General features: G+C 41.8%; 1 protein-coding gene across 3 annotated transcripts in view; it reads left to right on the top strand.

Moving 5' to 3' along the window:
* Window positions 1-8773, top strand: part of ARMC3 (armadillo repeat containing 3) — a 71265-nt gene extending 62492 nt beyond the window's left edge. For all 3 annotated transcript variants that reach the window (XM_068934571.1, XM_068934570.1, XM_068934569.1), the window contains exons 17-19: window positions 2798-2998; window positions 6514-6676; window positions 8210-8773. In XM_068934571.1, the coding sequence (XP_068790672.1) occupies window positions 2798-2998; window positions 6514-6676; window positions 8210-8419 (574 nt within the window). In that variant the 3' untranslated portion in view covers window positions 8420-8773. The remainder of the gene's footprint in view (window positions 1-2797; window positions 2999-6513; window positions 6677-8209) is intronic.
* Window positions 8774-26637: the final 17864 nt, after the last annotated feature.

Below are 26637 nucleotides of genomic sequence, written 5' to 3'. Positions count from 1 at the left end.
TCAGCTTAAAACATTTTATAGTAGATGCCTGAAATGGATCATACAAATCGTATTGTTTATTACAGTGTGAGGTGAAGCTACCCTTGAATAGTTGCTTTTTAATGTAATTTATGTCAATTACACAGTAAATGACTGCGCTGTTAGCAACCATAACTTTTAGAAAGCAAAAAAAAAAAAAATTGTATTTAAGAAAAAACAAACACCTGGCTCAATTCCCCCATAGCAAATTTGCAGGGATACAAAGACTTCTTTCTTCAAGTGTGAAATAATTGCTTTTGAATGTCATGATCAAGTTGTATGATTTATAACCCCATTGTCATTCATTTTGAATCCATAATTCATATATCATTATTGCTATTAATTTGTGAGATATATGGGAGTTACTTGAAGGTCAGTAGCTGGCTCCAAGTCTCAAACATGCTCAGACTTTTTCCTACATGCTTTTTTCCTTTGATCGTATATTTCTGTTTATCACTGTTTTGCAAAGTACCATTGAACACGCAGTTTAAAACCATTGTTTTTGAAAAGTGATACTAGTTTATGTAAACTGAAGTTGAAAGCTAAGAGAAAGGGCAGTTATAATTGTCTGCTGGAAAAGTTTGAAGTAGATGTAGAGGAAGTGCCTAGTAGATAATCTGACGTATATTTGCATAGACAGATAGCAATATTTGTGATCAGACAGTTGCATATCTGATATATACGTTGACTGGGCTAAAAGATGATCTTTAATGTGGACTAATAAATATGCATTCCTTCCGTGCTATGTTCTAATAGAGCATTTAAGGAAATACTTTCCAATGGTCATTTACTCCTTTTCTAAAGATGACCAAGCTATTAAGTTATGCATAAGAGAAATAAAATAGGTGTCATAGCTGGCAGTATGACAGCAAGTCTATGGTTCCTTATGAGATAAATATGAGACAGAAATGATGGACAGAAGGGTTGAGCAGAGAAATAGGAAATCATACCTCAGAGGAATAAGAAGCTAAAAACAAACAATCACAGTTCAGACCTACTGTTCTCAAGTTTTTCTCTTCCTAAATACTGCAAAGCAGTAGAATAAGAATGATTGAAGAGTAATTTGAGTGGACAGAATTAGAGAACACATTTTCCTGATGTAGCACAATAATTGAACAATGTGCTTTTCACAGGGAAAAGAAAGTATTAGGAGGATAAAAGGGAATAGTAGCAGAGAAAGAGGGAAAATGGTCAAAGAATAGGAGTTAGAACATTTGCAGTAGTCTGTTGTTTTGAAAACATGTTACGTGAGACACCAGAGATGCAGAAAGAGTTCATTTTTTTAACAGATTATTCTCAACCATGATGTATAAGAGTATAAATGTGGAAGCAGGTAACTGTTTAAACTAGCGTTATAAGGTTCCCTAGTTGAAAGCTATAGTTAGAGACGGTCAAATTAGATAAAGAAAATTATTTGTCTGCTGTTTTAAGTATGTGTAATTAATAACTGCAACAGTTTATTTAAGAGGGAGGTGAGTTTTCTGTAATTTGAAGATTACATCTAAATGGGTTGATCTCCTAAAATATGCTTTATGAAATCTATGGAAAAGGCTTTTGGTGGATGTGATAAATCTCAATAAGGTAAAAGAAAAGTTTGCAAAGTATTCTGAAGACAAATTGCTTGAATTAAACTACTGATAATGCCATATGTCCGTCTGCTCTGTACAACGCTTTCTGTCTTCAGAGTGCTGAAATGTGTTAATTGTAAAAAATTTTAAGAATAAATTGAAGAGCATAAAATAATGATAATATGCCCTGAAGCTATGTTCTCTGGTGGTCCTTTTTCTTTTTTTTCCCCTTCCAAGAATGCCAGAAGTATTATGGATTTAAAAAAATAAGGCAGAACTGCTAGGAAAGAAGATATTTTGTCGTATTTCACAGGAGAATTTTTTAGGACCTATACTAAAAAGACGTGATACTCTAAAAAACACAGGTTCTGTGTGCTGCCACAACTCAGAAAATCTTAAACTATTTGGCTGTGCAGATCTTAATGATGCCTCTTGTGAGATACTGATTTTTGTAGTTCTTACATAACTTGTGAAATGCACGCTATTCTGTCTAAGCAAAAAAAGTCATACTTCTGTCAGTTGCTTATGATATCTGTTCAGGATCGCAGTCATCTTTCGAATCCTTAGCATTAGTGGAAAATGTAGTATATACAGTGAAAAAAAGTCAGCAAAAACATAGGTTTCTTATAAAATCTCTATCCAACAAACCATGCTGTAGTTTGTAAAATGCTTGAAATACATGGGCTTAAAACTACATGGGCTACTGCTTGGTATGTCTTGTCAGTATTTTAGCCGTAATGTTGATACTATTTGTTGCTTTATTTGAAGTTGAGATTTCTATCAAGTAAAAACTCATGGAAATTTATTTTTAACTCATGACTGTATGCAAACTGTAACAGTTTAAAAATGTTTCCTATATGCTCTCTAAAAGCTTACTGTTGTTATTATGTAGCTATACTTAGGTCTGTGTCTTCTAGCCTAGATAATGCATATATGGGAAAGGCGTATCAGAGCTATGGAAAAATGTCAAATGAAGATTTACAGGAGTATTAATATGGAGATAGTGTTAAGTGGTTCCTAACCATCTGTTCCATAAGTTTTTTCTAAAGGTTTGTAGATTTTGGAGTATTCAATATCAGGAGAAAAGATTTCCCATACCTTTCCCTCCAAAATCGATTTGTCTAAATTGTCCTGGTGGAGAACTACTCTGTTAGAATCCAGACTTTAGAGATTACAGTATTCTAAAAAGGGTATATTGTTTTCTATGTAAGAAAAGGGAAGGGGAAAAAAGAAGAGGAAAAAATGAAAGAAGATGATGTTCAGATTACATCTGAAGTCCAAGAGGAAGTAAATCTTGAAAATTCACATGGGTTGCTGCCACCTGACCTCGTTTTACTGGATTACATTAATGATGCTTCCAAAACAATTCTACCACTAACTACTACCAGGGAACAGGTTGTGGCTCTTGCACAGTGAGTACTGAATTGTATTTTCATAAATAAGGCAAATAAGTTGAGTTGATAAAAGAACAATATTCTCATCCCGGGACAACGTTTTCAGATTTGTTATTTTTCTCTTCTTCAGTTGGAATCCAAACCAGATTCAGTCCAGAATTTTGAGATCATTTTAGATTTTAAGCTTGGTGTTTCTGATTTGATTGTAATTAGTTTCAATATTTAAACAAAACATCACTTTTGACAACAGAGTGTGAATTTCCTATATTGAAAATATTCTTATGGACAATTTCAGGCTTTTTGACATTTTCAGAATGAGAGATTTATCTGTGCTGATCCTTTTCAATTAACATTTCTGATAAATCAGATTTTCTGGCATTTTTCTTGTAAAATCCCTTGTTATTTCTACTAGTGAGCGCATAGTGAAGACTATCCTTAAAGTATTTTAAATATTTTTGTTGTGTGTGTTTTTTTTTTTTAGAGCAATTGTTTCATGAAACACGCCTCCTCCCATTCCTGCTCATGTTCCATCTGTTTTGTGATAATACAGTTTGCTTTTATTCTTGCTTGTGATCTTGGTGGTGATAATGCCCTGAATATTGCTGAACAGCAGTCAGACTTTAGGAAAATAGTTTTTTTATTCTTTTTTCCTCTCTGGAATTTAAAACAAATGACTAGGGGGAAAGAAGTAAAGCCATTGTTTTGTCGCTACTACTGGTGTATGTGTCAGTCAGAAAATGGGTGCTGTGAGTCAATCTTTCTGTTGACTTTGGCAGGTTTTGGATGAGAATCTAAAAAATGACCCCAAATGCTAAAATTCTCTGCTGGGTAGAAAGTCCAGATTCCCAGGAGATGCCTTCTTAATTCCATGCACATGGAATTTTGTACGGTTTGTCGCTGGCTGTGCATGTGCCCAGTTGTGTGATGTAGTAAGTGAAATAAAGCAAGCTATAAAAAACCAAACATTGTCAGTGAAGAAAAAGTGCTGTATTAGAAGATAATAGAATTCAAACAGTTAAGGTAGTATGTGTTTGTTTGTAGTCAGCAACGTGATCTTCAGGTGTTGAGAGAATTTTGTGACCTTCTGACTGGACCTTTCCTGCCTTGTGCAGGTGCCTTGTTTCCTCTCCACCTCCTCCTTCTTGTACCTTCACAGGCATTTCTCTTCAGCTTCATGCAGCACCTGTCCCTCCTGCTCTGCAGCCCCTTCACATTCGTTCTCCCTCAAGGTCTCCACTCCTTCCCTTTCTTTAAGCTTTTCTCCCCTTACTTAAACCTGCCGGTGTGTTGGTTGCTGCAGTGCAGGTAGACCTTTCGAGTAGCTGAGGCAGCACAGGCCTGGGGGGATGTGGCTGGCATGCTGGGCCCCTTGGTGGGGAAGCAGCTGGAGGGCTAAGCCCCAGGCAGGGCTCTGGCACCCCACAGATTTCTTTTGAGCATAGGACTCCCCTGTAGGGAGGTGATGAGCTCCAGCTGAGGCACAAAGCCATAGACCTTCCTTCACCACATGACCCTGCATACCGTGTGTACCTGACCGCTGATCAGCTGCATGCGATATGTATATAGTCAAGGGACAGGAGAGGCCCGGGTACTGCAGAGCCTAAATGCACGAGATGAAACCCGAGCCCAGTACTTGATGCTGTTACAGCTTTTGTGTATTATATCCGTTCCTTCTCTTATGATCTTTCTTGCCTGGTTGGTGTGAAAACCCCTCAGGACTAGAACTCTCTTGTATTTTAGTTTTATACAGTACCAAAAGCATGAGACATTCTTCTAATTTAGTTTTCAGGTGCTACTATAATTAACATTTTAGTAGTACCAGAACATCAAATTGAAGTGTGGTGTAATGTGATATGTGTACAGACTATTGTTATAAACAGGGTAGGATTGATTAGTTACACTGACTGCTCAGCCTGGGCACCAGTCACTGTCATCTCCAAGCAGTGGGTCTGCTTTCCTCATCTCCTTAGTTCAAACTTTACTTACTATTTTAGCAGCTTCCTGGTTGGCTCTTCTATCTGGGGAGTTTGGTGTCAGATCCTGCTGAGTCTTACAAAACTTGTTTGTTCTGCTAACCTTATTTTTAATGAAGTGGTCTGCTTCACTGTGAGGTAGGACTTTTCTGTTGATTGCAAAATTTGACAAGACAGGTCTTCATCCTTAACTGTTCAGCTGCTTATAAATCATGCCACCTTCCTCAAGGTGGACTCCATCAAATAAATACTATTTCAAATCCACTCTGCTAACACACTAATGAAGTCTTTGCAAATACATAACCCAGTGAAACAATCATACAAAACTTGAGTAGGAATGCTTTCTGTGGGGATTTCATATGTATGTTCCATCTTAAGCTGCTGCCTGAATAGTGTGTGTTGAATAGGAAGAGAAGGAAGAGTCAGCTGCAGGAGTCCCATGGAGCCTGGCGGCTTAAACAGCATTGCTGCTGTGATCCCAGGGGAGGGAGCCTGCACAGATTAAGGAGCATGCAATAGCGCCGGCTGCGTCTCCTTTTAAACAAATGCAGCACGATCTCTGTTCACATACTGGAGTGGTATGTGTGTTGGCTCAAGAGACTTTGCTCTCTTTGTTGAGGGCTGGCTGTGGGCACAAGCAGCACAAGTGAGTGCTTGGAGCCCCCCACTTCTTCAGGCTCACCCAGTAGTACCCAGCTACAAGATACCATGCCTCACCTGCTCTAGAATAACTCCCTGTGTCCGTGCTGTTGCTACCAGTAACTCCTTAGACGCTAGATACTGAGAAATAAGGCCCCTGAAATTGCCTTGCAGGTACTGTGAAGGCAGAACCTGTTTGTAGAGAGTGATGCAGAGAGGTGATGCAGAATATCACTCCCAGCCCGAGGCAGTAGTTTGTCTCCTACATCAGCCCTGCCACGCTCTCTGTGCAGACTTAGAGCCCTCAATAATACTTACGCTTTTGGCTGAGGACGCTGTGAGGAGGGACCAAGGGGACGTATAGGGGTGATGTAAAGTATTGGCTTTGATTTGAGAAAGCACATGCAGAAATTGAAGTACCTTTTTTGGATGCGGTTGCTTCCATGAGTTGAAATCATTACCTGTGGCTTTATTTTTGTCATCTATATTTTCATGGGCTTTATTATTATTTCAAATAGCTGGTAGGGCTTCAGATTGTAATAAATATCTCACGTAATCTGTTAGCTGTAAAGATGAATATTAGCTTCTGAACTACTTCCTCATTAAGCTGACCTTTTATTGACAATCTGTGAGTACTTGGTACCTGTATTGCTCCTCTCCAGAGTTTCTGCTAAGAGCTGGTGCACCTTAAGACTGTGACAAATTTGAACGACCTGAATCATGGCTATCTGTATTTAATAGTGAGCATATTTAAAGTACCAGTTATTAAACAAAAAAAAATTAAAGCACACATAACAAAAGTATTATGGTTTTATGGGTCAGTCACTTACTGATTCTATATGTTTCATTTTGCTGATATGTTTTTGTGATAAATACAAGAGGAATTATAGATTTAATTGATCTTGGTATAAACTGGAACAGGTTTGTTGCAGACAAGATGGGTGGCCCAATTGAAAGAGACAGACTACATGACTTCAGCTGGGAACTTCACATAAGTGAAATAGAATTTGAACTGAAATGCAATGCTGTGCCTATTGGGAAAGTCAAAAAAGGAACATTCTGCCATAGGGCTTTGCTTTTCAAGGTATATTAACATTTTTTTTGCAACATAACATTACTTTATTTTTGTTAAATGGATAGTATAAACTAAAGTACACTTGCATCACTACAATATAATATTTATATTCATGTAAAGTCTTTTGTATACATGTAAGTAGTTTTTCACTAGCAAAATTGATTTCCCAGTGAATGAAAGCCAGCATTGCTGCTTTCTGTAAACATCCTTGTTGTCATTAGATTGTCTTAAGTGATATCAGCGGAATACTTGATAAATGGCAAAAAGCCAAAATATTTGATTGGGAGTCAAAACATTTTACATTTTCTGTAAACTGTAAAATATTGAATTATGCAGTTTCGTTCTTTTCATGCTGCAAATGTAAACTTGCTGGGAGAATTTCTAGTCAATATCTATCTAGTATTCTATGAGAGTATGTAACAGCTTTCATTCACTAGTTTCATAGACTGGGAAGCTCCACTCCTCCTTCTGTCTTCATGTGTAGATGTACTGATGCAAGCTGCTTATCTGTCCCATCCTTTTTCCTTGGCTCTTGGGTAGCTCGATTTTTTTTCCCCTTCTTGGATAGAAAGGAAAAGAGAAGGGCCTAGGGCATAAAGCAGCATGGACCTAGGAAACAGTACACAGGAGCTCAGGAAAAAAGCACAATCCTAAATTTATGGTATCCATGGGGAGATAAATTTTCTGACTTTCTTTGTAGAGGTCTGAGGGAATTAATTAATTTTACTGAAGCAACCCCAGTATTCCCTTACCCTCCACTGCCCTGTTGCCATAATGTTTCTCAAAAAGCCTTTGTACGGATTGGCTCTCTGAAGCCACTGCAATCTAAGCAGGGGATATCCTTGCGCGTTTGTAACATGTTGAAAAGCTGATTTCATTCCTTCACAACAGAAGCATTCAGAGAAAGTGATTTTGTAGCTGGAAACCATTACAATTGTGTCAGTGATCGTGCAGCACGCAGGAAGTGCAGGTGTTCCGTCTAGCAGACATTTGCAATGCATTTCATTGCTTCACACATCAGCAGAGCTGAAAAGCAAGCAGTATGCTTCAGAGTGAAGCAGCAACCCTAAACTTATACTGATAAAAATGTTACATTCTAGCACTTAATATTTCATATTCAGTATACGTGTGCAATGTACCTATACCTTGTTGCTGTATAGACAGTTCTTTAGAACATTATTCAGAAATGAATCTTCCAACTAGAAAAATCATTGTTGGGTTCTGTGGGTGCTGCAGTTTATTTGAGATCTGAAGAAGTGGCTGATATACAAATGGGTCCGTTTCTGGAAAGAGTTAAAATGAATATTTTTTTATGCTGTACGTCACATAAGGTAGAAATAATATTTAAAAGCCTACAATTTATAAGCGGAACTAACAGTAACGATTTGCAGTTTGGGACACCTTAGAGATTTACAAAGTGTCTTACAAGAAAGCTCTTGGCCTTTCAGGTATTTATGTTCTTTTTAAGCATCTCTTGACCTTGCTGTATATTATACAGGTGGAGTGTATTAACTGATTAACTTCTTCTTCTTTCCTTTGTAGGTGATAGCAGACAGAATTGGCATTGGCTGCAGTTTAGTTCGTGGCGAGTATAACAGAGCTTGGAATGAAGTTAAATTGGTCGATGACTCTCCTCAAGGAGTAGCTGGACTTCTGCTTCCTCCTCAAGAGTATATTGTAGATCTAATGTTTGAGCCAGGCTATTTGATGAAACAAGGAAGTGCAGAGGCAGATCGCTACAAATGTATTTAATCATCATGCCAGTTTCTTTGAAATAAGATTTCAGAGCTAATATTTATGAAACACATGGGGTTTTTTGGGTACAGCTGTCAAAAAGAAGCATATATTTCTTATATTCACTTGCTAAAAGATGTTCTTCAGTTTCTGAGAACTCCCTTTAGGTATCTCCATCTGGTATGTGGTCCTAAATGTTGAATTAAACATCATATTTTAGGTCTCCAACTTCAACACTTTAGAAGTTTTGTTCATTTTATGAGAGATACTGCATTAACATTAAACTGTAAAACTATAGATTAAAGATCGGTAGATCAAGAATATTTAGTATGTATTAACATAATACTTATTAAATAGGTTTGAATTATTTCCAAAATACAGTTTATTCTGTTTTTCTCATGTTCCTTCAACTCACATTTATGGGAATTACATGTCCAGGAAGAAAGAGAGTGTGACACCTTGTAAAATAGTAAGTCACCTAAAAGCAATTGCACATCTTTTTTGTGTGAAATAACCCAAGAACTGAGAATCAGAACTAAGATAACAGTGTACTTGCAGCCTCTGTAGAAACATCTCACTTATATTTCTTAGAACTTGATGAAATTGATAATTATGGATAATAATGTAGTCTGGGTGAAGGTAACTATTTTTTGTTCTGGCTCAGAGAAGACAGGTGCCTGTTAAGTTTTTGCTTGCTAGTTCCCTTTAAATTCTTCACTTTTCACTTGAAGATAAATGGAGTCTGAGAAGGAAGCAGTTTCCTACAAGGTGTATGTGTTTCTGAGAGCCTTTGGTGACGTGGTGTTGCCAGTATGGCAACTCTAAGAGAACACTCTAGTAAATGTTTTCTTGTGAAAGAGTCAGGGAGGTACTGAAAAAGCAAAGTATTTCAGGGAATATCACTATCAAGTGAGTTGAATATAGAAAACTGACAAAAAGTCCTGTTAGGGCAATGCAGGCAACATTGTGCATAAGTGAATTTCAGATGACCAGAATGACAACAACATTACATTTACTTCCTGCCCACCAAAAATGTGATAAAGAAGTTTGGGGTCTATGTTCATTTAGTTTTTAATGTTTATATAATCAAGTTCGCTTGTATATACTGCTTTGGTTTCAGGAAGTTTGTATCTGTTATATTCATTACTGGTTAAGAGCAAGATCCCACCACTTCCCTTCCTTCCTCCATTGGCAAGCAGCATGATTTCCTAGTAGCCCTTTGGAGAACACGTTATCTTCTTATGTTGTAAATTGACTTGTATGGCCTCACATTCAATTTTTAACCTTGTGTCCAGCAGTACTCCAGACATCAGAATGGGAAAGAACTCTGGAAACCAAATACACAAGACAGTGGCAGAAGTAAGTGGAAGGCTGAGGGTGTGTTTCTTATCATTGTTATATAGCTGGTAGGGGACTGATGAAACGAGATATGTTCTCATTGACAGGTATAATAGGATATAGAAACTTGCAACTTTGAAAGTGCAGTAAATGGAAATAAAATATGAATTTATTTCCTACTCGTTATCATTTTGTACAGTTTTCCTACCTAAGAATTTCATTATTTTGTATTGGAACCATAGTGATGAGGTGTGACTTAGTCTTTTTATTTGAGGAGGTCTTGAAAAACAAAGCTATTTCAGTTGTTTCTAATAGAAGACAAGGCAAAAAAAGACAGAATATAATTTTTTTCAAAATAAAACATGGAAAATGCCATTGTAGACATAAAAGCTGATTTAACATAAAATGATTAGCTAAACAAATGAAAAAATAGTACACAGCCTTGTATAATGCAGACTTTGATGATCCAAAATGTTGGATGGGGATAGTTTTGTCTTTCATGATTTTTAGCTTTGTATTAATTGAGTCCTTCCACTTCAAAATTGTCATGGACTTAGGTGCAAGAAATGAGATCTAGATAGAATTTAAACACTGTAATCCCAAGTTGTTGTTTTGAAAACTGCAGTTCAATTGCCAAATAACTGAAGAGACACCGTACTTATGTATTTGATGCTTCCCAGGCACTTGCAGCTGTGCCCCTGCCCTAGTCCAGAGTTCCCTCAGCCTTCACAAGAGCAGCCCAGCTCATGTTCATTCAAGGTCTGGATTGAAAAACAAGATGTTCTAAAGGTTTTGCAGGGCTTAGCTGGGTAAATATTTCCAGAAAATGCCCGGCATGCACCATTTAGCTTGGGCTATGCCTAAGTAAGGAGATTGCCCACCTTCTATTAAAAAGTAGATGGAGAAGGGTCTCCTATTTCCTTTTATATAATAATTCACTGGGCAGGTGAGTCATTCGGGAAATAGGAGGACTCAGGTTTGGTGACCTCCTGAGCAGGAGCAAATCTAACTGCAGCTGCCTAATTGCCAGGTTGTATTCTAGCCACTAGGCACTCTCTTCTTCCCTCTTGCTGAAGCTCTGCTATCATATAGAAATATATACTACAGGATTAACAGACTACAGAAAAAGAAAAGCAGAACAACCTCCTCAACCTAATGTTAGGGATAACAATTAGGCTTTTCCTTTGGGGAAGAGAGTCCTGGTCTCCAATGCGTGCTGCCAGAAGTGTTCTTGTAGTTTACTGAGTGTCTACTGTAAAAAGTAGAAACGGTGCCCTACCTAAAACACCTTCCTGGTTAGGCTTTCTCCTGGGAGGAGAAAGGCTCCCTTAGGCTAAACAGGAACTGAAATGAGGTTCTTTCCCCCTAGCGCTAACCACTGGGCAATTATATGAAAGTAGGCATCATGTCCAGCAGCTGTGCAGAATAAAAACCAAATAAGATTTACTCAGTTTCTTGAAATACAGGGTACAGACACCTTACAAAGGGACTGCATTCTACTGCGGGGTCCACCTGCCTGTTTTGTTTAAATCTGTTATTGGATATATCCCTAAATATTTGATTTCATATCACAAAAGAGCCAAGAGAAAGTGAGAGGGGACAAATGGTGTTCTGCAATGCAAAAGAGTCTCACACACACACAAACACACAAGCATGCACCACACACCTGCAATTCATCTTCATAGAAATGAATATTGTTTTTGATTTAACATGGAAAAACACAATGTTTAATATATAGCAAATTTGCATATCAAGAAATACAAAATTGGGCTGTGTTTATGAAAGGTCAGACATAATTTCTACCTTTCTAATCAATGTGAACTGGCAAAGCAGTACTCTAAAACTGGTGGTGCTGTCAATGTGATTTCATGCTGCAAGAAAGCTTTGGGTATGAAAGAGTCTAATGCTTTGGCGCTGCACACATCACTGTATTTGCTTGTTCTGTGCGTGCAGAGACCCATTATGGCACACGGGGTTCATAATGGGTAATTTCAGGCTTTTCAGACCAGTTTTCTGGCTGAGACCATTTCTAAGGAGTGCTTTTAGTAAGCAGAGGCACAATAGCTAGCTGCAGAAATGTTAGCACACACTCCTTTTTTATTTCTTTGATGGTCATTATGATGCATTTCAGCTGTATGATGGAAATGGCATCCTCTGTTTTTCCCCGGAGCAGGTGCAGAGACTACAGATTGCTGGCAGCAGCAGTACCAGCGTTTCTGCACTTCCCCTGCATTGCCTGTGATCCCTGGTCTGTATGAGCATTCAGATTCACTCACACTTATTTTGTCTTTACTTTAGTAGGGAACAACTACTGCGTAATCTATAGAGCTGATACATTTCAAATACTTTCTGATTATCCTAGCTAAACTACTGCAATGGCAGAAAACTGCTAGGATGTCACTCCCTCAAACTATGTGCTCCCTTGCAGAGTAGAAATTGAAATGAACTTTCTCCAGTAAATTTCTATATCGCTGATAACAATAGTACTGATAATTCTGAGAAGAAGCCAGAGTCTTAAAGCAAGCAAATGTTTCCTTTCAGATCCAAGAGGAACTTTGTTCTATTATTTTTGACATCCAAGTTGGACTTCAGGGAAAAACAGACAAACAAAACCTTTTTTGTAAGTGAATGCAAGTTCTGAATGGTGACGTATTTCATCCATAGCTCCTCTGCTCGAGTTTGCACCTCTTCTATGACATAATTCATTTCTCCATAAATTGAGCACCCTGTCAGTGCAGTGTGTCCAAATGTAGGCTGGGCAGAGGCAGTAGACTTTCACCAGCTAACATAGCAACTTAATTAAGATAGAAAAGTGCATTAATATATTCATTATATTCATAGCTCTCTCTCTAGTTTGTACAGGTCTTCTCACCAACAAGTCATGGGCAGTATCTCTTTTCCTTCAGTAAACTGAAAATAAACAAAAGCAGCCCCATGTACTTGAAGCCCAAAGACAGCATATATTGAAACCTTTTTACACTCCATCACAGTGAGGTAGAAGAATATAGCATAAGAATGGCCATACGGGCTGAGGCCAAGGGTCTGTCTAACCAAATAACCTGTCTCCAACAGTGGCCAATACAACAAATGTTAAGAACATGGCACACGTACATCTCCAGGATACTCTGCTAAGGCCAACAGCTTGCAGTTCAGGGATTTTCTGTGTGTCTATGTGTTTAATAGCTCTTCAAGTTTTCTGCCTTTACTACAGTTCTGCAAAGAAGCAACTCCTTCATTTAATCTGAACTTGTCACCTGCTGGTTTCATCTAATGCCTCCTCATTTTTCTACCAGAAGAGACAGTGGACGTTCATTTCTTAACTTAGCTTCACCATAAGACTTGTGATCTGATGGTTCTCCATCGTATCTTCCCTCAGTATACTATTTTGACTGCAAAGTGTATTTAATCACTCTTTGTATGGACTCCCCACCCATACCTTTGGTCATTGTGCTGTTTCTTACTTGTACCTCTTTTAGTTCTCCTGTGTACTTTTAGAGATGAGACTAGACCTGCTACAGTATTCAAGAGTTTGTGTTGTATTCTCTATTCTTTTTCTAATAGTTCCTAGTAATCCATTTATAATTGACAATTACTGAACATATAACTACATCCCTAGAATGAAGGGAAATGAAGGAGCGGGGATGGCAGCTCATTTTCAGAATCTTACTATGCAAGGTTTAATATGTCTTGAAATGTTCTTCAAACTACTGCAAAGTCAGTGGTTACCGTGGGAAGCCCAGCCTGTTGACCCTCTAGGATCAATATCCAGAGCTCAGAATGCTCTGTCCAGCTCCACGGTCCTAATGGCGCGTGTCCAGCACCAACAGGAGGCAACTGTCCCTTATACCTCTATGATGTAATGCCGTTGCCATACGCTACATGACTAAGCAGGAGGTACCAAACTGATTCATCATTGTGCAAAAGAGGTTTGTCTCTGGAAACCTCAGTGTGGCATTGTGGTTCATCCTCCAGATCTTCAACATACACTGGTGGATTGTCTTAGCAGGCTTTTCTCACAGTGTTTTCCCTATACAATAAAGGATTTGGTCATTATGCCCTTGTGCCATCCTGAGCTGCCAAACACAACAGTAAAGGACAGCTCTTATGCTCCACTAAGCAGAAGGTCCAGATTTCCAGGTTCAGATGCCTTTTGGACTCTGTGGTTTAGCTGATTTCATGTATATCCTCTGTTGCTTTTGATCTTACAGAAAGATCAAAGAAGACACACCAGAAAAAGAGGCTTGAGCAACAGCATGTATTTAATAAAGGTAAGCCCAAAATTCAAGACATAGGCAAGAATAATAAATACACAGCTCTTTTATGTCTGATATTTTCCTCGGTTAATCGGAACACATCTGCCAAGCCTTGTCTTCGTTCCCATGGTGTGAGGAGTGTCCACCTAGCAAACTGGGGAAGAGGCTGCTCCAGAGTACTCGTGACTGTTTTGGTTTATAGGGTCCCACAAGCTCCAGTAGGCGTTCTCCAGACACTCCTCCTCCTCTCTCCTGGAGGAACGACTGTGACAAAGGCTTTTCTAATCCTGCACCGAGCTTTTTACGGCAGAACGGAAATTTAGTGACAGCTTTGTTTAAAAATTCAAGGATTTCATCGATAATGCAAATGAGCAGTCAGCAGACTAACTAGTATTGATTTAGTCATTCAGATCCATTTATTTTATCCTACTAATGTTTTCATTCTTAAAAAGTGGTACAGTTTTTTCTGTAACGATGTGCAGCTGCATAACAGCTATAGCCAGCGGGGAGGCGATGGTTTAGGCAGAGAGAGAGGGTTTTGGCCCCTGGGCTCTTTTTAATTATAGGCTGAAATGCTGGCTAAAAACTTCTGTTGTAATGATCAATTGTCAGGGCACCATCAGGCCTCGCTGTCCCTGCCCCTGCCTCGGGCCTCCCCCGGCCGCAAGCCCCCAGCCCAGCCCAATCTGGGAGCGTCAGTCGCTGCCCTGCGATGCTGCAGCGGTGCCGGCTGGCTCCAGCCCGCCGTGACCCTGCCCCTGCCCGACCACGGGCTCATCGCCACCCGCTCCATGGGCGACCCCCGGGGCTGGGGCTGCCGCGACTGCCCCGCTGCCCCGCTCCCTGGGGGCAGGGGGGACAGGGAGCCCCCAGCCCGGGCGGCACCCTGACATCATTGAAGCTACGACAGAACTGACATTTAAAATTATTACTTAGAATAGTTTAAAGGCAATTCATCTGTCAGAGGTGTTTTTAAGCTGTTTGCTGTTGTGGGAGGACAGCACTGAGTGTGGTTGATACGGTTCTTCGAAAGGGCACGGGATATTTCCTTTATTGCAAGCTTTGATTGCTGGGCACAACCGTACGGCAAGAAGCGGGTCAGCGGCAGGAACCACAGGCTGGGAGTGTATGCAAGGCTCTGCTGTGAGTTAAACAAGGAACAGGCATGTCCTCTTTGGTGACAGCTGTCACAGAAGAGCAGGGCACAAACCAAAGTGACAGCCTTCATGCAAGGTGAAACGTTACTTGTTTCAAGCCACAGGTAGTGGAAAAAAGCATTCTCATATCTATTTTATGTACCCATTATTATTTATCCTGATAATGTGAATGATGATGCCGCATGTCATGGGCAGTTTCTTTTTGACAGTTGAGTAGAACTAGTAAAAGGGTTTGATATGTTTCATTTTCCTGAAAAAAAAAAATTAATGCTTGGTGGCAAAAAGCTGGGTCTTCCTGGCATGATGTGCCAGGCCGTGCAGTTCCCCATGCCCTGTGCCTGCTGCAGCATGAAGCGCACGTGCCTGCTACATCGCCAGCTGTCAGACAGCACAAACCAGACCAGCAGTGGAAACAGAAAAGCTTCATGTTGGCTGAAAACCGTAGTTCTGAGACAGCCAAGATGCCTTCAAGCAGTTATTATTTATAGAATAAAAGTGCTGTCAAAGATGACCAATAAATATGCATGATATCGGCCTTTGTAACAGTATTATCTGGCTGTTAACTGGGTTTGTCCTTCCATTCCTTCATTGTCACTCTTTGTTTTAACTCTCTTGATGCATCTTCCTTTGAGGGCTTTCTCACAGGTGGAGGCTGAACGCGGCGGCGTGCATCACAGCACGTGGCCCGAGGGCTGTGCTGACTGCGCGCGCGTCGCTCTTGCGTGCGGTTATACTGTGCTTTCGAGGCACGTCATTCGATGAAACATCTGTGGGGACGTGTCGGGGTGCCAAGCACTGCGCCCGGGGTCACACTGCTCCGCAGAGCGTCCAGGCCGGCTCTGGGATCCCACTGGGGCTGGAGGGACAGGAGAGCGGATGGGAGGGCAGATTCAGTCTCCCAGGTCCTTCCTCCGAGACCATCGATGTGTCCGGGTGCCTCTTTGCCCACGCTGCGTCCCAGCCTCCCCAGGCTAGAGGCGCCGCGTGGAGGGTTTCGCCTCCTCTCCAGCAGCTGGGCCAGGAGGTGACTGCGCTGCCGGCGTTCAGACGGCGCCTGGGGTGCTCCGGGGCTGGCCGGCCGGCAGTCGCGAGGCCAAGCCTGGGCTGACGTCCCGCTGCACGGGGCAGTGGCGAGGGAAGGAGCGTGAGCTCAGGCCTGCTGGATGGGAACACATCTGTGCCACCACTGATGTGACTTGGTTTTTCTGAAACAGAGTCAAGTTGACTTAATTCTGTAGTTTCATCTTTTCATAGCAGGGAAAAAAAATATACTGGTTAACATTCGTTTGTTTGAGGGCCAAGGAAGTTGTAAACCACAGGCATGGCTTTGCAGAAAAAAAACCTCCAAAATCTACAGCCAGTCTCTCCTCAAGAAACACTCCTGATATACTGCAGCAATGGAAAACCCTTGCCGCACTTCGACAAAACACCTCTTTCTACCTGTGTAGTTACACTATTTCCTTGAACAACGGTAGCTAAAAAAGAGCTCTCTTAACACTGTGCATTGTATCTGCGTGAGGCATTTGCCATCTCCAGCCCCGAAAGGCAGGCTGCAAGCACCGAGAGCTGGGGCAGGCCATGCGGCGAGCTCCTAAAGGCAGGACTGTGCTCCCAGTTCTGGGGGGCTTCTCCCCCAGGGAAATCAGCGGTTTGCTCAAATGTGTTAGCTGCTGAGTGCTAATCAGCACATCCACAGCCCCGGGAAGCACTACATCCAGATGAAAGCACACAATCCAGCACAGAAGCACATGTACAGGCACACAGCGGCACATCTCGAGGCAGAGCTGCTCCCGCGCAGCTGTGCCGGCGTCGCTCCCCGCTCCCAGCGAGCCGCCAGTCCCGCTGCATCTCACCCCGAACGGCACACGGGGAAATGACCAACGGGCTCTGCCCCGGCGTTTTGCTGCAGGCTTTGCAGTGGCCGTGTGGACTTGGGGGCATTGTTCTTTCATGCTCCTAACCAGTACAGCTATTACTGCACAACTTTGCAGACAAATTAAAAGCTCTTTAGCCCTCTTAATGAGCTGATTATTTTTCTATTAAGCAAACGCTGGCTCTGACACTGAACGATATCAGGAATATTGGAACGCCGTTATCTAGCCTTCCTTGTCCACTGTTAGCCAGGCAGAATTTACATTTCAGACATAGGTAGAGCATACACAAAAATGCCAAAACCGTAGGAAGAAAGACACACACACGTATGTGTCTTTGACCTATAAAAACGTTATCTGTAGGACATGGCAGAAGCCAGTGCATCGGAGACACAGTGAGCTAGTAAAAGCTTTTCTCTCATTAAGGAGTATACTTATTTGCATGCTAATTAACCAGCTTGCTCTTCCAGCTCATTGATGTTTCACTGACATGCTGAGATGTCATCTATGGAAACCATGTGCGAAGCATAATTGAAGCCAGCTCTTGCTTAAAGTTGGATAAACACTGGGGGTAAATATAGCCAGATGAAAAAAGCAATCGTACCAAAATATGCAACTGATCCTCTCCTTGATCTTACCTTACCTGTGCTTGCGCAGCCGCTTTGCCCAGGCGCTATGTGCCTACCCGGCTACTGCTGGTAGCCACCAGCAGTCCAGTCCCACTGTCAGTCCTTGGCAAGTGAGCACCCCTGGAGGGCTTTCCTTGGCCCTGCCGCCTCCCAGTGGTCCTCAGGCTGGGCCTATGCTGAGTTGCTTTGCTAGTGTGTTTAAGCCAAAATCATATCCCCCTAAACTGGACAGCCATGAAAGCCTATTCCAGACTACGAAACAAAAAAATGACCCTTCAGTGACACTGCTTGTTCATTTTCTAGACAGAGCAGTGCCAGGAGGGCTTGCTGCGGAGCTCTACCTGTGAGCAAACCTTTTCTAGCCCACATAAAGCTTTAGAGCTGTCCACTGATGTCTGTCTCTCCCTTGCCTGTGCCGTATAAAACTGCCAAAAATAACAAATGCCGGTGTGGACTCCATAATGTGCAATGTCTTTCCCTCTCGTGGTGCCAGAAACTGCTTCGGAAACAGTTCCCCCTTCTATTACAGCAGAGATTGAGCTAACCACCCCATCCGACATCTCGGCACGGGTTGGCCCCACATTTAACCTCCGGCTCCGAGGCTCAGGGTTACCTGTCGATATCTTCTTTCTTCTTCTTGCTGTTTGCAGATGCCCATACAGACATCTACAGATCACCTTACATCCTTCAACAGATCGGCAACGCTTCTTGCTTATAAGAAGGATATGAAAAACAGAAATTTACAGTTATAATAGCCACAGTATGTTTTTAATTCATTTTTTAATTTAAACTTCTCTAAAGAAAATGCTTTTAGAGAGAGAGCATTTTGATAGAAAATTCCTTAAAGGGCAGGTGTCAAAAGGATATTCAAGAGTCAAAAGGATTTTCGAAATGCCAAGTCATTAATTTTAATTGGCATTAGGGAACAAATTATGAAAGGCATTTAGATGAAGTTCTGCTCAACGTCCCAAGTGTAAGAGATTTAGATAATGAATTCTAATTTTCAAAACTGGCAACTTAGAGGAGTATTCTCTGACAAACGGGCACTTTCAAGACGCAGTTTATCTATGGTAGATTGCTACTACAGTACAGAAGACTCACCTGCTTAAAGTGCCGGTTTCTTTTCATTACACTCTATCTATGCCGTAGAGCTCTAATATAAGTGAGTTGAAACCTAGCTCCACCTGCTATTAATGGCACATGCAGTACTTAGGTGACTAAATGCTTTTGTAGAGCTGGCCCTTAGGTCAAAGTATACAAGAAAAGTTAGGGACCGTAACACTAAGCATTAAATGTCCTTAGAAATATTCAGGTATTACATTCCTGTAGAAATTCTCAATGACAGACAGCTAAGTACCAGGACTGAACCAGGCCTGGGGCTTTGCAGCACTGGACCGAGTGTTATATTGGGTGTATTTTGTGGCAGTTTCCACAAGCCAAATGCTCGTGGAGCAGGTGGTATCCTCCACAAATTTGTATTGCCTAAAATACAAAAAACACAAAATAAAGAGTGAGTTCAGGATGCAGTATTACATGTGCCAAGAAGAACTCCCCAAGAATAGTTGCTGTATTGCATAGGTGCTTTCTTCAGAGCAAAACCTCTGTCTTGGAGATTTGCGGTGCTTTGCTCAGTCTATGGCTTTTGTTCTGTGGGATGGAGGAGGAATAAGAAAGGAGCTGCCATCCATATAGCATGTTATTGCCACTTGCTGTGAATTTGCTGACTATGGAAATAAAACAGCAAACCTCAGCACAGATTCCAGTCAGGTCCATGCTCATTTTTGGTACTGAAATACCACTGAACATGAAGGTATGCTGCAAAGGGGTCCTTGTTTACCACTCATAGATTAAATCAATGCACGCTAATGAACATTGCAAGCAATGCCTCATCTACCAGTACTCTTCCCTGAACCGTGCTGTTAGGTTAATGGAAACAAGAGGTCTGTGTCCAAACCTCCTAGAGCCTGCTATGGCCCTTCCTATCCCGTCTTAACATGGCGAATACAGACTAAAACACTTACAGAGAAAACATCGTCCCAGTACACTCTTTCTTTTAAAAGAATCCTAACCTAAAGGTCCCATGGGGGTAGTTGGCCCTACGAAGCTGTCTAGTCCTAGTATCCCATAAGGCTTCAGCAAAGCTTTTGCTCAGCCCTGCCCTTGCTTGGGCTGTCTCTGGAGGGGCCACCGCAGTTCCCCTGTCCATGGGAACCGGCAGCGCACAGGGCCAGGCCAGCACCAGCAACAGCCCCATCCGGCTGCCCTGGGTCTGGCGTGGAGGCGGGCGAGTTGCAGCGTTACGGTTCCTCCTTGGCTATGTGCTTCTGGGAGTGGCATTTGAAATGGTGCCCCTGTTTTCTACAGCTTATGCTCAAGACCAAGACTCAAGAAGTCCTTTGTGGCTTTTTGTAGCCTTATAGAGAGCCCTCTGGCTCCCTTGCATGCCTCTGAAGCTGGAATCATGGTCTCGTTCTTACTGAGCTGGAGCCAGCACCTCGAAACCAGACTCCACACCAGCAAATGTAACTGCTGGAAGTGGGGAGGCGTTGTGCCCATTACTTTTGGGGAAAACAAGTTATCATGAAGTATGCTTATTTTGTTTTTCATAATGGTGATTAGACCTGAGGAAGTATTTCAATAAAACTCCACAAATATTCTGCTTTGTTTAACACCTTCCCTTTTCATCGAGTTCCCTTTCCTTTGTGCTGTTTGCCATGAAAGCATCAAATTTGCAGAGTGATTGTGCAAGGCAACCTGTGAATAAATAACAACAATTTACACCCCAAAATTTCATTCAAAGGGTCATGGAATGGAAACTGTGCATCTCACACGCCCCGTCAGAAACAGCTCATACCTTAAGGACAGAACGCTAGTATTGCCAATAACTAATGTGTAATGCAGTATTCCCAATAAATAGCTTGCGAGAACCCTAAAGACCAAGGATTATAACGAAATCACAAACTACTGCTAAAAGAATAAGTTTAAGGAAGGCAATCTATATATGGCAAAGCAGAGCTGCCCACTGTCCTTCTGTGAATCCCTCAGGCAAGTTTTCTAATTAGAGTGATCTCTTGCACTGCTTCCACCCTACTACATGTTTTTTTAATTTTTCAAATAACATATGCAGTTGAGGAAATCACAATCTGTTTCTACATAACTGCAAAAAAAAAAAAAAAACAAAGAAACAAACAAACAAAAACCCTCCAGAAACCCAGATGCCAAATTATTCTCTTTTGAAGTTATTTGACCCATATACTATCCATCTACTTTACCTGTCCTGTTTATTTCTCTGTAATTCTTACTCAAGTGAGCTCAGCAGGGAGAATCTAGCCTCTCTTTCCCAGCCACACAAGACAGGCATTTGGGTGCGGAGAGCCTGCGGTGTGTCTGAGTGCTCCATCGAAGTTTCCTTGTGACCCAGATCACAATCTTTAAGGCCGATCAACAGCTCTGCTGAAGCTGGTGCCGAGCCAGGGCAGGAAGGTCCTGCCAGGAAGAGGGACTCGGGCCACAAGAATTTAGCCTGTAAGAGATACGGAGGACTGAGGTACTACTTCATGGTCCCTCAACTTAACTTGTTCAGTTGCATCCATTTTTGGTATAAGATTTCCAGAGGACAGAAAGGACAGATACTGCCACGGGAGTCCTAAAAAAGAATTTAAAGTAGTTCCTGAGTAGCTGGGCATACATACTCACCACCCCCCCACACACACGCTTTCTGCCTGTCGTCCAAACTAAGAGCGTAACCATGAAGACCAGCTAGCAGCACAACATCAGGGGACAACTTTGATTTAAGTCAGCAGCAACACTACACATGGCTTCACCAGAGCACAAGGGCAGTTTTGCAGTGAGATGGAGGACATGCAGAGTTTTAGTGGATTTTTAAGCATTATGGTTTTATGCTTCTCCTGATCAGAAGATGCACTAAAAATACCACAGTCCATCTTTTTGGACTCATCTAAGAGACAATTAAAAAGGGTATTAACTGCACTTATGTGAATCCCAATTACCTATTTAAAAATACATCTAAGATAAATGAGCAGGAATAAAACCTGTTCCGGTGAGCCCTGTTCCTCAGGAATTCCTGTTTGCCAGAGAAGAGGCAAACTCTGTTATCAGGCAAATCAGTCTATTGAGGGGAGGGCAATTTCCCCCAATCAGTGTGTGAAGCATGACATACCCCACTCTTAAATCATTTATATTTTACTTTTTTATGATGCAATCGTGAATTAGCTCTTTCTGCATTTGTAATTAGAGGATAGAACAGATGGCCAGGGCTTAGTTCAGGGTGATAAATCCATTAAAATAACCTACTGGAAGCTGCTGCTACTGCAGTTGCTGCCAATAACTGTTCATTCAATGCTTTGCTCAGGGTTTGGACACTGGGTGGAAGAAGAACCATCACAGTTCTTCACTACCTGGAGGTACCAGGGGTAAGAACTCCCACAGAAGTTTGAGGAGTGCATTATTACTATCCATGTGGTTCACGAAACTTGCATTACACAAGATACGGTATACACGGGGCAACCCAGGCAGATAGCCTGGAATTGCCACTTCACACTAGTTGCCTGTGCAGATACACCCATCTCATACCAGAGAGCACGCTTGCTTCTTCTCAAAGTGGATGAAATTCACCTGCACAAGTCGTCTTATTGCAGTGTAAGACCATCTATCAAGGAGTGATTGCAAAATACCCACTGTACTTTGAACTCCTGTCTTGACATATTTTGCAAGAAATTTCTCAAAGCAGTTAGAAAGCTGGAATAACTTAGGCTAGACAGGCCCCTAGGAAGGTGGCTGAGCCAAGCCCCTTGCTTAAAGCAGCTCAAAGCCCTCATCACAATGGACCAAATTCCAGCCCTTGATTCCAGCAGAGGTCTCCTGCTTAAGCTAGTCGACAGATTTGACCTCATTTTTTAAAAAACACAGGTTAGGATAATTTTGTATCCTTAGCTTATGATTAGCAAAAAGAGATATTAAGCCACAAACCAAACACAGTGGAAAAGGCTGTGTTGTTGTTAATTCTAATGGTATTTTTGACCTGAAACACATTGGCCTACTCCACAAATTAATCTCGGCAGATTCTGTGGGCCAGTTTCAGGGAGTTTTGGATCCACCTAAGTCTCTCAGTGTCTCTGAAAATCAGCAATACCCTTTCCCGTGATCCTTTAGCACTTCTGCTTCTGGTCCCAGCTATAGCCCAGGATAAAGAAGCACAACAGCATTTCCAAAATATTTTTCACTGAAATCCCTTGCCAGCATGGGAATTCAGTGCTGGAACATTACTGCACGTCTTTGGATAGCATTTTCGTGTGGGAACAGCATCTCCATATATCAGGAGCTTGGATTTTCAGGATGTCTGAAGGTTGGAAACTAGCTGTGGAGTTATATCAAGACGGCTGGTGAGGCGGGAACGCTTTCTACTGATTCCTGTGACGATCTTCCACAAAAGCAGTGAGGATTGCTGTGGGAAAAATGGAGCTAGCCAGATACACCCTGCCTACCAAGGTGAGTGGATGAACTCACCACTATGCTGGTCCCCCTTCTTCCTTCTCTGGGGACCTGGGCACAAACTATCACTGCATATGACAGGTCCAGTCCAAATTCATACATGCTGAGCTCCCATAAGTTTCAATGGGAACTTCCAATAAGAGGGACATACATTAGGTATCACAAAATGAGCAGAGGAAAACTGGTTACACAGAAATGCATCTGAAATAAAAACACTACTATTTCAATATTTTTCCATATGTAGTAATGGTGAGAGATTTTGTTTACAAAAGCTGCTTAAGCAGTGGTTTGAATTTGAAAAGGGTTCATTTGATTTCCGCACCTCACCTCTTCCTGGCTGACTGCTCAGTATCTGCCAGCGTAGGCATTATGTGATGCTCTGCTTGTCCCTAAAGCTGTCAGTCAAGTCAGAGCCTGGGCTGGGAAATGGTTAGAGCCCGAATAAATATTAGCAGAATAGTTTGGACCGTGACCGCTTCCCTCCTACTCTCGCCTTCACCCGCCTACACACATGCTGCTGCTTCTGCTTCAGTGCAAAGTAACACTACAGGAAAAGCTTAGGAGCTTCTCCCCCCATATACACATATTTAATAAGACATTGTGCTTTTGATGAGTGACCCTTCCCTGGATGCAGCTTGTATGTGTGCTGAAGTCAGATGACATTTTAACAATAAACCAGCTGAATTACAATTCAGACAGAATTTACTTTAAAATTTACATAATGTAGCTAGGGGAGACTTTTAACTGCTTCCTCTTGTGCACCGGGGGAGCGGGGGGAGAAAGAGGAAAATTAAGTAACAGCCTAATTGGCTTTTATAACAGTCTATGGGGAGAAATGCAGGCCTGTTCTCTGCCTAGCTACGAAGCTTGGTATGTGCTGTAACCATGGGAGGCAATATTACAGGCATGAGAGGACAATGATTTTGTTTTTCAGCATTAAAGATCTGAAAAATGAATACCTCCAACTGAGGGGTTTTGTTTTCTGCTTCAGGAAGACTTGTCATGCCAGTTCAGAGGACTACAGGTCAGCCCTTTGCTGGGAAGAATCTGCCTGACGGAAAAATGGAGCATCTCATCTTCCACTGCCTCCACTTACCTGCACTCTGGGCACTTTCAAAAATACTAGTGAGCCAAAGAGGTGTGAAATGGTGCCATTTTGCCATGATAGCATTCTACAGCAATTTTGCTAAGACGTGAGTATCTTCATGCCATGCAGCGTAACAGAGCGTTGAGTGTAGGCCCTCAGACGTGGGTCACGGATGTTGGCATGAACCAGATTTGTCTGCGATACCAGTGTGATCATTTTAATCAAGGAGCAGCCTGCAGAAAACTGGACAACAGAGCAACGAAGTCAAGGCTGAGGCACCCAGCGCTTTCTCCTCTCCCTTCCCTGCTCTGCACAGCCAGCATGCCGGACTATTCCTCCAGAGCATGAGGAAGATGGCAAAGCAATTGATCTTTGCTGTTTAATTTCCTACTGCTGAGATATTGCTGCATTCTGGAATAGTACCAATGACAGAAAGCTGTAAGGAAGATATTGACAGTTCATTTTTTATTGAATTTTGTCTTTAAAAAAACAGCGGTTAAATCAATGTCAATTACATTAAAACATACAAGTTTCAGGACTAATCACTCTGTCTTACCCTCCTTCATTTCCAGCAGACTTAAGGGAGAACTCCATCGATTGCCTGATCTACCTTAGGGACAAATGCCGCCTGAGAACAAGACCAGCAACAGCATGGAAATGCCTCACTGCTGTGGTTAAACCGGAGCTAGTGGCAGTGAGCTCCATCTCCGGCCAAAGCTTTTCAGCTCCAAGCCATTCGCCAGAACTGGAGGAGCGTCCAACTGGGTATCTCATCTCCAAAGGCCAGCTAACATGTTCCAGTTCCCTCCTAAACTATGGCTAAATTATTGTTACATGACGTAGCTATAGCGGTAAACCAGAGGATATGGGAAAGATCTGTCTTCAGTCTACATTTCCTCAAATGGTTGAAGATGGAAAAGTTGTGTCCTTCTGCCCAGAACATAACTGCTGCCCTCTGCCAGCACCACGAGCCCTCTCCTTACCGTCCGGCAGCGCTGCCTTCCTGCCAATGTGAAACGGTCGTCCTAAAGACTCCAGGGCATCGCATCTCCAGGATTTTTATTGCGGTACTCTGGCTTCACTCCACTATGTTTTATTATATAGAACAAAGTCATTAATCAACTGTGTGCCCCCCTCTCCCCTGCTGCTGCAGACAGCGAATGTGATCATGCACGAGCCCTACTGCTATCTGTCTTTCCGCCCATGGCTTCATGAATCTGAGCGGAGGATTCGATTACAGCCATGGCACTGATAATATGATGTGCTGGACGTCCTCAGCTGTCACTGAACTTACCATCTTAGGCAAGAAGGGGGGTTCAATGATAAAGGTTTGTATGAACAGGACCGAACACATAACAATGTCTTCTAGCCTTGATTTAAACTTTACTCTAGAAGGATTAGCCTAAAAAGAATGTTATTTTTTATTAAACACTGTCATTAGCTTTGTTATCCAATGCAAAACAGTTCAAATCCAATCAAAATAGTTGTTTCCATATCATTCAGTAATGATTAACTAATTCCAAATCAGAAACAGAGCAATCAGAAATAAAGACAACAGCATTAAGGTTTAAACTGGGAAAATGACTTGGATTTAGTTCTACCTTTTAAGACTGCCAAAGTGAATTACAGGTAATGTTAGAGACATATTTATAGGCAAAGCCAAATCAGCTGTGACTGCAAATCACAGTGTAAACAAGTAGCCAATTAGATGTTTAGGTAGCACATCACCTTTGCAAATGCTCCATCAGTACCACTGAGAGAAATGCCTACCTATGCGCATTTAGGAAAGCAAGAACGCAAGTGTTTTTGCGTGCAAATACTGGAGTTATTTTCCTTAAAATCAATCTATAATGGCTGCAAGTAAATGACTTGACAGGATTTTTTTCCTTGAACAAATTAGTGTATGTGTTATGGCTTATGGCTGCAGTGATAATTCAATTTTAAGCTGATCTCTTTGTCTCTCAGTGAGAAGTGATTGAAATCTGCCAGGCTTGTCTTTTTATGACCCCCTCTGTGCACTGCTAATTTTAGTGCTATCTTTAACAGAACACAGAGCAGAGTTTTATGTTTTCATATTCCGACGACAGAAGAGTCAAGGGACCTGACAAGTTGTAATGGCTTTCTTTCCTGGTTTCCTTTCCTGGTGCAAACTTGAGAATTCCTCTACCTGCAAATTCTTCATCACCATGTAACTGGACACTTTATACACTATTTTTATACAGTAAAGCATGACTATTTAGCTACGTATCACCTTTGCACAGTGAAGTATGACTACTTAGGTCCGTTAAGTCTTTTTAATTGAGCAACAACTAACTGGGAATAGACCGCCGCTGCGGTACGGATCTGTCCTCCTGACGGTACTGTTTCCCAGATGAAGACCTGGGAAGGGA

Source organism: Struthio camelus, chromosome 2 (genome assembly GCF_040807025.1).
Source record: "Struthio camelus isolate bStrCam1 chromosome 2, bStrCam1.hap1, whole genome shotgun sequence".
NCBI classification, from domain to species: Eukaryota; Metazoa; Chordata; class Aves; order Struthioniformes; family Struthionidae; genus Struthio; species Struthio camelus.
Note: the sequence above shows the minus strand (reverse complement) of the source record. Positions and strands in the feature narration are given on the sequence as shown.